General features: G+C 42.0%; 1 protein-coding gene and 1 non-coding gene across 2 annotated transcripts; both read left to right on the forward strand.

Annotated features, from left to right (window-relative positions):
* Window positions 1-54: 54 nt before the first annotated feature.
* Window positions 55-8,992, forward strand: LOC125290282 (myosin heavy chain, fast skeletal muscle-like). Its single transcript, XM_048237151.1, has 32 exons — window positions 55-177; window positions 262-360; window positions 443-546; window positions 628-766; window positions 1,187-1,305; window positions 1,465-1,614; window positions 1,709-1,879; window positions 1,969-2,269; window positions 2,422-2,495; window positions 2,581-2,668; window positions 2,757-2,874; window positions 2,973-3,096; window positions 3,199-3,335; window positions 3,634-3,889; window positions 4,001-4,243; window positions 4,336-4,512; window positions 4,602-4,747; window positions 4,859-4,949; window positions 5,028-5,417; window positions 5,572-5,817; window positions 5,912-6,108; window positions 6,222-6,405; window positions 6,550-6,715; window positions 6,874-6,998; window positions 7,088-7,396; window positions 7,519-7,722; window positions 7,820-7,945; window positions 8,028-8,198; window positions 8,290-8,394; window positions 8,476-8,571; window positions 8,666-8,797; window positions 8,888-8,992. The coding sequence occupies exons 1-32, from the start codon at window positions 78-80 to the stop codon at window positions 8,906-8,908; spliced, it is 5,109 nt and encodes a 1,702-aa protein (XP_048093108.1). The 5' UTR covers window positions 55-77; the 3' UTR covers window positions 8,909-8,992.
* Window positions 8,993-11,551: 2,559 nt separating this feature from the next.
* LOC125290285 lies at window positions 11,552-11,716 on the forward strand. Its single transcript, XR_007192781.1, has one exon. It is a non-coding gene; the product is annotated as a U1 spliceosomal RNA (small nuclear RNA).
* Window positions 11,717-12,718: the final 1,002 nt, after the last annotated feature.

The raw sequence follows: 12,718 nt of genomic DNA on the forward strand, positions 1-12,718 counted from the left end.
CTGAATATTTGAATATTTATTGAATACTTGAATATTTTCCTCATGTGTAACCTGCTTTGGTTAAAGGTATGAGCTAAATGAATACATTTATGTCAAAATTTAATCTCAAACAGGGAAAATTCATCAGAATTCACTTTGCCACAACTGGAAAACTGGCTAGTGCTGATATTGAGACTTGTAAGTATAATTGTTCCAAGTAGAAATGTTCTTTTATTGCCTTCAATGTATCAAATGAAAATACATCCTTCCCTGCGTAAAAAGACCTGCTGGAGAAGTCTAGAGTGACATTCCAGCTTCCTGATGAGAGAGGCTACCACATCTTCTTTCAGATGATGACCAACCACAAGCCTGAAATTATAGGTAAGGTTAATATTTTTACCAAACGTTCAATCAATACATGTAATTCTGAATTTGTAAACTCATTTTAATTTAATCCCAACAGAAATGTCCCTCATCACATCCAACCCCTATGACTTCCCAATGTGCAGTCAGGGTCAGATCACTGTGGCCAGCATTAATGACAAAGAGGAGTTGGAGGCCACAGATGTAAGTCTTCCAATAATGTGTTTTTCCCTCTTCAATTTCTTGAAGATAGCTTTAAAATAATCAAACAATTCACCATTCTAGGATGCCATTGACATCTTGGGTTTCAATGGAGAGGAGAAAGTCACCATTTACAAGCTGACTGGTGCTGTGCTCCATCATGGCAACATGGCGTTCAAGCAGAAGCAGCGCGAGGAGCAGGCTGAGCCTGATGGCACTGAGAGTAGGTTACAACACTCTACTGAATCAGTCAGTTCTAGTAATAACTACAAGGTACTCTTAGTTATTGAGGTAATTTTATTATGTGAAATTAAAGTTAAATACTGTATGACTGATATCTAGTAAACACATGCCTATCTGGAATATTCATGTATATTCATATTCTAAATTTGCCTCTGGATTAAGAAATTATCTATCTTCATTTAAAGACAAACATTTACAAATCAATGGTCACTCAGATACCTTTCTGTTTTTATGTGAGACATATAGCCTTTAACCTAACACTATCTCAGACAAATGTTTTGATTTAGGGAGGAGATTGAGGTGAACAAACTTGTCCCAAATTTGTTTGGAGTGTGGAGCATGAAATTGGTTGCTATAAATTTCAAACCACCAAAATGTTTCACTGTTGCACTTTGTTAAGGTGCTGACAAAGTCGCTTACCTCTTGGGCCTGAACTCCGCTGACATGCTGAAGGCTTTGTGCTACCCAAGAGTGAAAGTCGGAAATGAGTATGTCACCAAGGGTCAGACTGTGCCACAGGTATTCTTTTAGTCACTAAAAAGTTCACTTAACATCACAAACCATTTGGAAGTATTTGGAAAGAATTACTAGTAGTAAAGTGACCTGCTTTTATCTATAAGCATTTTACTTTTTGATCTCTGAGCATAGGATGACCACTGCTTGAATATTCTGTTTCAGGTCAATAACGCAGTGTCGGCCTTGTCCAAGTCCATCTATGAGAGGATGTTCTTGTGGATGGTCATCCGTATAAACCAGATGCTGGACACTAAACAGCCAAGGCAGTTCTATATCGGTGTGCTGGATATTGCTGGCTTTGAGATTTTTGATGTAAGCATAAGTTAACACCATTTTTCACTCACACCACAATGTAGAATAATTTCAGTAGGGGGCATTCATATTACAAACTATTTTTCAATCACAGTACAACAGCATGGAACAGCTGTGCATCAACTTCACCAATGAGAAACTGCAACAGTTCTTCAACCACACCATGTTCGTTCTGGAGCAAGAGGAGTACAAGAAAGATGGCATTGTATGGGATTTCATTGACTTCGGCATGGACTTAGCCGCTTGCATTGAGCTCATTGAGAAGGTCAGTTTTAATCAGTCAAATGAGCCTGGTGCTAGATTTGTATTGTTTTATAATATCCACTTTTAAAACTAAGCTCATTTTTCCAACAGCCTATGGGAATCTTTGCCATCCTTGAAGAGGAGTGCATGTTCCCCAAGGCCTCTGACACCACTTTCAAGAACAAGCTGTATGACCAGCATCTTGGCAAAAATAAGGCCTTTGAGAAGCCCAAGCCTGCTAAAGGCAAGGCTGAGGCCCACTTCTCCCTGGTGCACTATGCCGGCACTGTGGACTACAATGTTTCTGGGTGGCTGGACAAGAACAAGGATCCACTGAACGATTCTGTTATACAGCTGTACCAGAAGTCGGGAGTTAAACTCCTGCCTGTCCTGTACCCACCTGTTGTTGAAGGTAACAAAAATCTATATAAGCCAATACAGGAATAGGGCTCAACATTGTATTGAATTCTTACTTCCAGGACTATTGAGCTCTATATCCAGTCTATAAACTTTCAGTGCATGTTACTCAACTGTCAATTTTTTCACCTGTTTGTATTTCAACAGAGCCTGCTGGTGGCGCTAAGAAGGGTGGTAAGAAGAAGGGTGGCTCCATGCAGACTGTGTCATCACAGTTCAGGGTGTGTATATTAAACCAATAACAAACACATCAATCATCCTAAAGAAAGGTGAGGGGATGATTTAATAGCTTTCTTATCTCAACAGGAGAACTTGGGCAAACTGATGACCAACTTGAGGAGCACCCATCCCCACTTTGTGCGTTGTCTGATTCCAAATGAAATTAAGAAACCAGGTAAAGGGCATTTGGTAGTCAATAAAGATGTGTGTATTATTCATGTATTACATTGAGAATAGAAGATCTCATGACATGTATTTCACAGGTTATATGCAGAACTTCCTGGTCATCCACCAGCTCAGGTGCAATGGTGTGCTGGAGGGTATCAGAATCTGCAGAAAGGGTTTCCCAAGCAGAATCCTCTATGCTGACTTCAAGCAGAGGTAGAGTAGAAAGCCAATGAAGTATTACATATATTCAATACTGCCCTGTAGAGACGGAAAAGTAATGCTCCATATGAACATTTATTTATTCTATCCAGATACAAAGTGCTGAATGCCAGTGTCATCCCTGACGGCCAGTTCATTGATAACAAGAAGGCTTCTGAGAAGCTTTTGGGATCTATTGATGTTGATCACACGCAATACATGTTTGGACACACAAAGGTAGATAGGTTTCATGCAATCTATTATCTATATCTCATGAGTAAACTAAAGCACAGCTTTTTCTGTGTCAAATAGATGCTTATATTTTCATTCATCCCTCAGGTGTTCTTCAAAGCTGGTCTGCTGGGTGACCTTGAGGAGATGCGAGATGAAAAACTGGCTTCCCTGGTCACAATGACTCAGGCTCTCTGCCGTGCATACCTGATGAGGAAGGAGTTTGTCAAGATGATGGAAAGGAGGTAATGTATGATGTATTTGGTGTAATCATGTTAAAAAATAATCTGACATGAAATATAGCATCACAGTTTTTTTTTTATTCACTGTAATAGGTTTGGTTAAAAGAATAATGAGTCTCTTATAAATTGTTAATGGAAATATAACATAAGGCATCATTTTCTGAATTTGGAAAGCTATAACTAAGATCATTCCCATTCCCATCTTTAATACAAACGTAAGTGTATCAAAGATGGGACTGGTCACTGTCATTATTTGACAATCAACTGACCCAGGTGTTTTCAAACCATTTACCTTTTACAGAGAAGCAATCTTCACCATCCAGTACAATATACGGTCATTCATGAGTGTCAAGACCTGGCCATGGATGAAGGTTTACTACAAGATCAAGCCTCTGCTGCAGAGTGCTGAAACTGAAAAGGAATTGGCAAACCTGAAGGAGGAGCATGGAAAACTCAAAGAAGTCTATGCCAAGGTAGAGGCCAGGAAGAAGGAGCTTGAGGAGAAGATGGTGTCTCTGGTGCAAGAGAGAAATGACCTGGCACTGCAAGTGGCATCTGTAAGTATATATTGTACCATTTCAATATTCACAATCATACCACTACCCAGTTTCAGCATTGTGTTTTCAATACAAATCAGATGTCATGCTTCCATCTTATATTTACAATAGGGAAATGAGGGTCTCAATGATGCTGAGGAGAGGTGTGAGGGTCTCATCAAAAGTAAGATCCAGCTTGAGGCCAAACTCAAAGAGACAACCGAGAGATTGGAGGATGAAGAGGAAATCAATGCTGAGCTGACTGCCAAGAAGAGGAAATTGGAGGATGAGTGCTCTGAGCTCAAGAAGGACATTGATGATTTGGAGCTGACTTTGGCCAAAGTGGAGAAGGAGAAACATGCCACCGAGAACAAGGTTTGCATTCTTAAAAAAACAGAATACTGTGTATGTGCCAAGAAGTCTTTATAAAGTTCAATAGATACTGATATAAAACTTTCTATGTGCAGGTCAAGAACCTGACAGAGGAGATGGCCGCTCAGGATGAGTCCATTGGTAAGCTGACAAAGGAGAAGAAAGCCCTCCAAGAGGCACACCAGCAGACTCTTGATGATCTTCAGGCAGAGGAAGACAAAGTCAACACTCTGACTAAGGCCAAGACTAAGCTTGAACAACAAGTGGATGATGTGAGTTTACAACCTGAGAGTTAAAAGAAATGTATGGACATCATTGTGCCACTTAAATACTTAAATACTTAATGTTACTCAATCTGCAGCTTGAAGGTTCCCTGGAGCAAGAAAAGAAGCTCCGTATGGATCTTGAGAGAACTAAGAGAAAGCTTGAGGGAGACCTGAAGTTGTCCCAGGAGAACATCATGGATCTGGAGAATGACAAGCAGCAGTCTGAGGAGAAGCTGAAGAAGTAATGAAGAATTCCAATTAGCAACACTATATGCAAACTTTAAATCATAATAGCACTCAACCCTTTTCTGTAACTAGTCATTGACAATTATTTCACTTTACTATGACACAGGAAGGACTTTGAAACAAGCCAACTTCTTAGCAAGATTGAGGATGAACAATCCTTGGGTGCTCAGCTTCAGAAGAAGATCAAGGAGCTTCAGGTTTGTTTTACATAAATACTGCTTTTATTCTTTGTCTGATCTTTTTAAATCTCACTAATCCTTTACAAAAACCAACAGGCCCGCATTGAGGAACTGGAGGAAGAGATTGAGGCTGAACGTGCAGCTCGTGCCAAGGTTGAGAAGCAGAGAGCTGATCTCTCCAGGGAACTCGAGGAGATCAGTGAGAGGCTTGAGGAGGCTGGTGGTGCCACTGCTGCTCAAATTGAGATGAACAAGAAGCGTGAGGCTGAGTTCCAGAAGCTGCGCCGTGACCTTGAGGAGTCCACCCTGCAGCATGAAGCCACTGCTGCAGCTCTCCGCAAGAAGCAGGCAGACAGTGTGGCTGAGCTGGGAGAGCAGATTGACAACCTCCAGCGTGTCAAGCAAAAGCTTGAGAAGGAGAAGAGTGAATTCAAGATGGAGATTGACGACCTCTCCAGCAATATGGAGGCTGTTGCTAAGACTAAGGTAAATGATATGTATGCAAGCAGCAAAGGTTAGCATATGACTACCTCAAATCTAAATCTATTGTACACAGTTACAGTGTCACAGTATCTGTTATCATTCATCTTTCCAGAATCTCTGACTACAATTTGGTCTCATTATTATTGTTCACTAACAGTCCAACCTGGAGAAGATGTGCCGCACCCTTGAGGACCAACTGGGTGAAGTCAAGGCCAAGAGCGATGAGAGTGCTCGCCAGAACAATGACCTCAGTGCTCAGAAAGCAAGACTTCAGACTGAAAATGGAGAGCTTGGCCGCCAAGTGGAAGAGAAAGAGGCTCTTGTATCTCAGCTGACCAGGAGCAAGCAAGCCTTCACTCAGCAAATTGAGGAGCTGAAGAGACTGAATGAAGAGGAAATCAAGGTACTGATACCTGTGCATGAAATAAAAACAATTGTAGTATGTGGATCACTTTATGTGAAAGGTTTTATAAACATCCTTACTTGGTAACAAACAGGCCAAGAATGCCCTGGCCCATGCTGTTCAGTCTGCACGCCATGACTGTGACCTCCTGAGGGAGCAGTTTGAGGAGGAGCAGGAGGCTAAAGCTGAACTGCAGCGTGGCATGTCCAAGGCCAACAGCGAGGTTGCACAGTGGAGGACCAAGTATGAAACTGATGCCATCCAGCGCACTGAAGAGCTTGAGGAGTCCAAGTATGTACCAAACATGCACAGAAACAAATAGAATGGCAATGTGAATTATTATATTTTGTACTAAAACCAAGGTAACTATGAAGTAATCTAATCTGAATATAATGCTTTATCAGGAAAAAACTTGCCCAGCGTCTGCAGGAGGCTGAGGAGCAAATTGAGGCTATCAACTCCAAGTGTGCATCTCTGGACAAGACCAAACAGAGACTCCAGGGTGAGGTTGAGGACCTCATGATTGATGTAGAAAGAGCCAACGCTCTGGCTGCCAATCTTGACAAGAAGCAGAGGAACTTTGACAAGGTAATACCTCCAAAGCATTGTTTAGATATGGACATTTAGGTAAAACAAAATAATCTCAGAGAGAAATATTTGTACATGTACAATGAGATGTTGGTAACAGTGTATTTGATGTGAATGATCAAAGATACAAACTACTTTTCAAAGGTTCTGGCAGAGTGGAAGCAGAAGTACGAGGAGGGTCAGGCTGAGCTGGAGGGTGCCCAGAAAGAGGCCCGTTCTCTCAGCACTGAGCTGTTCAAGATGAAGAACTCCTACGAGGAGGCTCTTGACCAGTTGGAAACTCTGAAGAGGGAAAACAAGAACCTCCAACGTAAGTCAAGATGATCATGAAATACTTCCCAATCAAACCATGTCAAGAGAAACTAAGATATATATGTTCTGGTATTAAAAACAAAACAAAAAAAACAATGGCATATTGAGAGGGATTGACTTTGTGTTAAATTAAGTCTTCTAAATGTATTTCTGCAGAGGAGATCTCGGACCTGACTGAGCAGCTGGGTGAGACTGGAAAGAGCATTCATGAGCTGGAGAAGGCCAAGAAGACAGTTGAGACTGAGAAGGCTGAGATTCAGACTGCTCTTGAAGAGGCTGAGGTAGAAATCCAGGCTGGCATTATTAAAAACAAGTGACTTTTCAGAAAGTAAAAAAATTATAATTTTAAATCCTTCATTTTCTCATTTAGGGAACTCTTGAGCATGAGGAGTCCAAGATTCTTCGTGTCCAGCTTGAGCTGAACCAGGTCAAGGGTGAGGTTGACAGGAAGCTTGCAGAGAAGGATGAGGAGATGGAGCAGATCAAGAGGAATAGCCAGAGGGTGATTGACTCCATGCAGAGCACTTTGGATGCTGAGGTCAGGAGCAGGAATGATGCCCTGAGAATCAAGAAGAAAATGGAGGGAGACCTCAATGAGATGGAGGTTCAGCTGAGCCATGCTAACCGCCAGGCTGCTGAGTCCCAGAAACACCTAAGGACCATTCAGGGTCAGCTCAAGGTCAGCCATAACAGAACCTTGTAACTTATTACTTTACATGTATTTTCTTATTTGGCCACCAAACATTATGGCAACAATTCTTCATATATTGAGGTAGTGTACATACTTTTTAAAACCTCCAGGATGCCCAGTTGCACCTTGATGATGCTGTTCGAGGACAGGAAGACATGCAGGAGCAGGCTGCCATGGTGGAGCGCAGGAACGGCCTGATGGTGGCTGAGATTGAGGAGCTCAGGGCTGCCCTGGAGCAGACAGAGAGAGGCCGCAAAGTGGCTGAACAGGAGCTTGTTGATGCCAGTGAGCGTGTTGGCCTCTTGCACTCCCAGGTAAAAAAAATAACACAAGTTGTCACAAATTGATGTTTTAAACAAACTGTTCCAGCATTAAAAATTGCATCTGAGGTTGTCTGTTTCTCCAAATTAGAACACAAGTCTGATTAACACCAAGAAGAAGCTTGAGGCTGACCTGGTTCAGGTCCAGAGTGAGGTTGATGACATCGTCCAGGAGGCTAGAAATGCTGAGGACAAGGCCAAGAAAGCTATCACTGATGTATGTTTTTTTCTTCAGAACCGGAGCATTATATTCAGAAGTACCTATACATCTATTTAAAATACACAATTTTATCATCTAGGCTGCCATGATGGCAGAGGAGTTGAAGAAAGAGCAGGACACCAGTTCCCATCTGGAGAGGATGAAGAAGAACCTGGAGGTCACTGTGAAGGATCTGCAGCACCGCCTGGATGAGGCTGAGAATCTGGCCATGAAGGGTGGCAAGAAACAACTCCAGAAACTGGAGTCCAGGGTAGGCAGCCAAATATGATTATGAAAACATATGTTTAACTCATAGCTACAAAAGGTTCAGTGCCTGAAATTGCAACATTTTCCATGTTAAGGTTCGTGAGCTAGAGGGTGAGGTCGATGCTGAACAGAGACGAGGTGTTGATGCAGTCAAGGGAGTCCGCAAATACGAGAGGAGGGTGAAGGAGCTCACCTACCAGGTAAGAAATCTAACCACTTTGTGTACAAATGCATGCAAAATCAAAGAATATTCTCTTTCTTGACACACTTTTTCTTTTCAGACTGAAGAGGACAAGAAGAACATCAACAGACTCCAGGATCTGGTTGACAAGCTGCAGCTGAAGGTCAAGGCCTACAAGAGACAGTCCGAGGAAGCTGTGAGTCATTTTTGTTTAGGCTACAGAGGTTTGCATCTCATGGTACATTGAATGTTTCTTTGCATTAATTACACTACAATTTCATATCAAACAGGAGGAGCAGGCCAACAACCACCTGTCCAAGTTCAGGAAGGTGCAGCATGAGCTGGAGGAGGCTGAGGAGCGTGCTGACATTGCTGAGTCTCAGGTCAACAAGCTGAGGGCCAAGAGCCGTGATGGTGGCAAGGTATGATAATGTTTCTCATATATTTATTAAAGATTGATCTTTTTTTGGTGTCTAGAGAACTTGATTTTTTTGTATTGTTTCTTTTTAAAGGGCAAAGAGGCTGCTGAGTAAACCATCTGATTCCATGTTAATTTCATTTGGATGAATAATTCTGTAACAATGCACACTACCAAATAAAATATTTGTGTATTCAAATATTTTGTCATGTCTTTTTTAATGCCATCAACTTTGCTACATCAAAAAGTATAACACTGCAACAGAAAATACATACAACTCTTATAATCCATCCATGATGCCAAGGAGTATAAATACCAATTATTCTCATTTGTTGCTTTAACAGTAGGATATTAAGTGAATTGTTTTATTTGCATGGAAAATGTAAAGAAAATGTAGGGAGTTATTTATAATTTGGCCGGGATTATTTCACCTACCTATCCCAGAACCCCCCCCACACACACACACACACACACACACACACTTATAAAAAGCTTGATACGCCAGCTAGCTAATGAAAAATAAGTTCAAATATGAAATAAACACTTTATTTGAATGTGTCACTGTTACAGTGTACCTACCTAATTAGGTACAGTGGTACAACCTGTGTAACAGGATGTACTATCAGATACTATCATTGTACTTGCATTATGTATTTGTGGGTACCTACATATAGTTGTTACATTGTAATACTGAGTGCTTTTACAAAACTTTGCCAATTTGCCTAAATTTTCATTAGAGGCAAAGAGCTGACCTGAGACCTTCTGGATGGGGTAAATCTTGTCATGATAGATTTGATATACAAACCATTCTTAGCTCCAGTCAAGGCCTCGTTGTCTTGCTGCTACAACCTTGTTACTCTTTGATACAGTGAAATAAACCTATTAAGTGTACCAGTTAATTACTTACATGTACATATGACACATGTATGTTATGTCTTCGATGTCTTGGGGATGGCCAAACCGCTAACCAATTCACTGCAGTGTCTAGCCGCCCAGATAGCAAAATCAGATAGCGGACCACTGCTGGTATACGCTGGTGTCGTGCCACTTGTGGTCCGCCGTTGAACCACCATCTCTTTATTTAACTTGTCATGAATATTAAGAAAAGTTATTAAAATTATATATGGAGTATAACTTAACAAATTAAAAATATTAGGCAATTTGTCAGCGGACCGCCAGCTATTCCCACAGTGGACCGACAGTGGTCTGCCAGCCTCTTGCGATCTGGGGGTCGTTTCTAGAAAAGTTAGCAACGGATTTCTTGGTATCGCACAGTGTTGCCATATGTACGATAATTATGACCTCTGTACGATCAATAACGAAAAAAAAACATAATGTACAATAATTTCAGAGTTTTCAGTCGTTCTCTCTGTATCATAGTTTAATTATGGTCTAGTTCAAAATGTGGACTGTCGGCACTTTGGCAAGAAAAAGCTAAGTAGCCAGACTTCCTCCAGTTAGTGTGAGCGTATGACACAGCTAGTTTAAATTGGCTTTAAAATTATTTGGAAAATAAAATTGTTGGAAAATAGCTATATTTTATGTGTTTGGTTCATGTACGATAATTTTTCTCAAAAAAAGATAATTTTGAGGTTTTGGTACGATACTTCAACATTTCTAATCTGGCAACACTGGTAACGCAGTTCTTGTGAACTGTCTCGTGGCTTAACGGCAGCGCATCGGTCATGCATGCATTTTGCCATTGGAGATGCATTTCGCATTAGCCCTCCAGAGAAGTTTGACTGCAGAGACATCCAAAATTGGATTCGAAAGGTACAGAGTAGCGTCTGGTTTGGATAAAAAGGATGAGGCATTCCAGGTGAACACATTGATATATTCCATGGGAGATGAGGCAGAGGATATCTTACATGCGCCGGCGATACAATAAAGGGACATGGTAATCTACTAGAAAGTAAAAGACTGTTTCGATAAACATTTCATTGGAGAACACAACATAATTTTCGAGAGGGCCAGGTTTAACATATGAAAACAAGAGCCGGGGGAAATGGCTGAGTGCTTTGTTACCGCAGTCCACAAATTGGCGGAATATTGCAAGTTTGGGACTCTCAAAGATTAACTGATACGTGATCGTATAGTACTGGGCATAAAAGACATCAGACTGTCCGAAAAGCTACAGTTAGATTCAAATTTGACAGTCTAAAGCTACAAGCTTAGTAAGACAAAGCGAAACTGTAAAACAGCAGCAAGTGGTGATGCGCGGCACAGCGGGCCCACTGAGGAAGTACACGCGCTTTCGCCTGCTCGAAGGAAAGAGTGGAATTCAGAATGAAGAGCAAAACATAATGCTACTTGAACATCAGTGATGTGCCATAAATGTGGGAGAGTGCCATTTCATAGTTGGAAAGATTGCCTGGCCAAGGAGGCTGAATGCATGAAATGTCACAGAAGAGGACACTTCGCTGCTGTCTGCAAATTCAAGCAGCCTGTGCATGAGATAGCAGATGAGGAGGAGCAACTCTATCAAGACAGCCTTTTCCTGGGTGAGGTGAAGGCAGACTGTGCTGGTTGTTTCTTTTAAACTAGACACAGGAGCAGCAGTGACCGCGATACCCACAAGATTATACAAGTGTAGTAAAGATGGTCCTCTACTTCACACCTCAAAAAGACTGTATGGTCCAAATAAAAGATACTGCCTGTGGTAGGACAGATACAGAGTAGACTGGAAAGTAAAGATAAAAAGGCCACTCAGTCTGTGTTTGTCATTGACAACCTAGCCAGGCCACTGCTCGGCTTACCAGCACTTACCTGGCAGGGGAGATACCATGATCAAGAAGGTGGTTCACCTTTGGCGAGGCTCTGCCATTGCACTTCGGCAGTAGCTGACCCGAACGAATTCCCCAAATGTGGGAATCTCGACTGCATAATTTGTGGTAGTGGGGGACTGCGTTCGCGCTCTCCCCTGATTCTTAGGGCAGGGATTAGTGTGTGCTTCACCTCACTGTGTGTTCACTGTGTGCTGTTTGTGTTTCACTAATTCACCGATTGGGTTAAATGCAGAGACCAAATTTCCCTCACAGGATCAAAAAAGTATATATACTTATACTTATACTTACAGAACTGCACCTCATTGAGAGAGTGGATGCAGTTGAAGAACAGGGAGAGAAAGAAGATTCAGGGGAGGTCTTCAAAAAGAGGTTTCCGAATTGGATTAGGGAGACTTGAAGGTGATTACCAAATCCGCCTGAATGAGGACGCCATCCCTTATGCTCTGACCACCCCTCGTCGCGTACCAATCCCCTTAACTGACAAGGTCAAGGAAGAGCTGGAAAGAATGGAGGAGATGGGAGTCATCTCAAAGATAGAGAAGCCCACTGATTGTTGTGCAGGAATAGTAGTGGTCCCAAAACCCAATGGTAAGATAAGAATCTGCGTCGACTTGACCAAACTCAATGAGGGAGTGTGCAGAGAGAGAGACACATATTACCCTCATTGGACCAATCATTAGCCCAGCTGAATTGTGCACTAGTGTTCACAAAGCTGGATGCACGTTGTGGATTTTGGCAGATACCCTTAGCACAGGAAAGCAGGGAGCTCACAACATTTATTACACCCTTTGGCCGATTTTGTTTTAATGTTCTGCCTTCGGAATTAACTCAGGGCCAGAACACTTCCAGAGACGCATGTCCCAGCTCTTAGAGGGGCTAAGCGGAGGGATATGCCATGCAAATGATATCCTCACATGTGGAGAGAATATGGCCCAACACGATGAACGGCTCACAGCTGTTTTGACACGTCTCCAGGAGGCGGTTCTAACAATAAATGAAAAGTGCACCTTTGCACAGCCTGATGTCCTGTTTGTGGGACACAAAATCAGTGCGGGAGCCATTGAACCTGACCCCGGGAAAATCAGAGCTATCACAGACATGCCCATCCCACAGAATACAGCAGATGTTAGGCGATTTTT

Source organism: Alosa alosa, unplaced genomic scaffold (genome assembly GCF_017589495.1).
Source record: "Alosa alosa isolate M-15738 ecotype Scorff River unplaced genomic scaffold, AALO_Geno_1.1 AALO_1.0_unplaced_33, whole genome shotgun sequence".
Lineage (NCBI taxonomy): Eukaryota > Metazoa > Chordata > Actinopteri > Clupeiformes > Clupeidae > Alosa > Alosa alosa.

What these genes read in the sequence shown, in the direction of transcription:
- LOC125290282 (XM_048237151.1), top strand. Translation starts at nt 78, where the DNA reads ATGAATACATTTATGTCAAAATTTAATCTCAAACAGGGAAAATTCATC. An exon ending in ACATGTTTGGACACACAAAG is followed by an intron (nt 3,097 to 3,198) that starts GTAGATAGGTTT and finishes TTCATCCCTCAG; the next exon opens with GTGTTCTTCAAAGCTGGTCT. An exon ending in TGAATGAAGAGGAAATCAAG is followed by an intron (nt 5,818 to 5,911) that starts GTACTGATACCT and finishes GGTAACAAACAG; the next exon opens with GCCAAGAATGCCCTGGCCCA.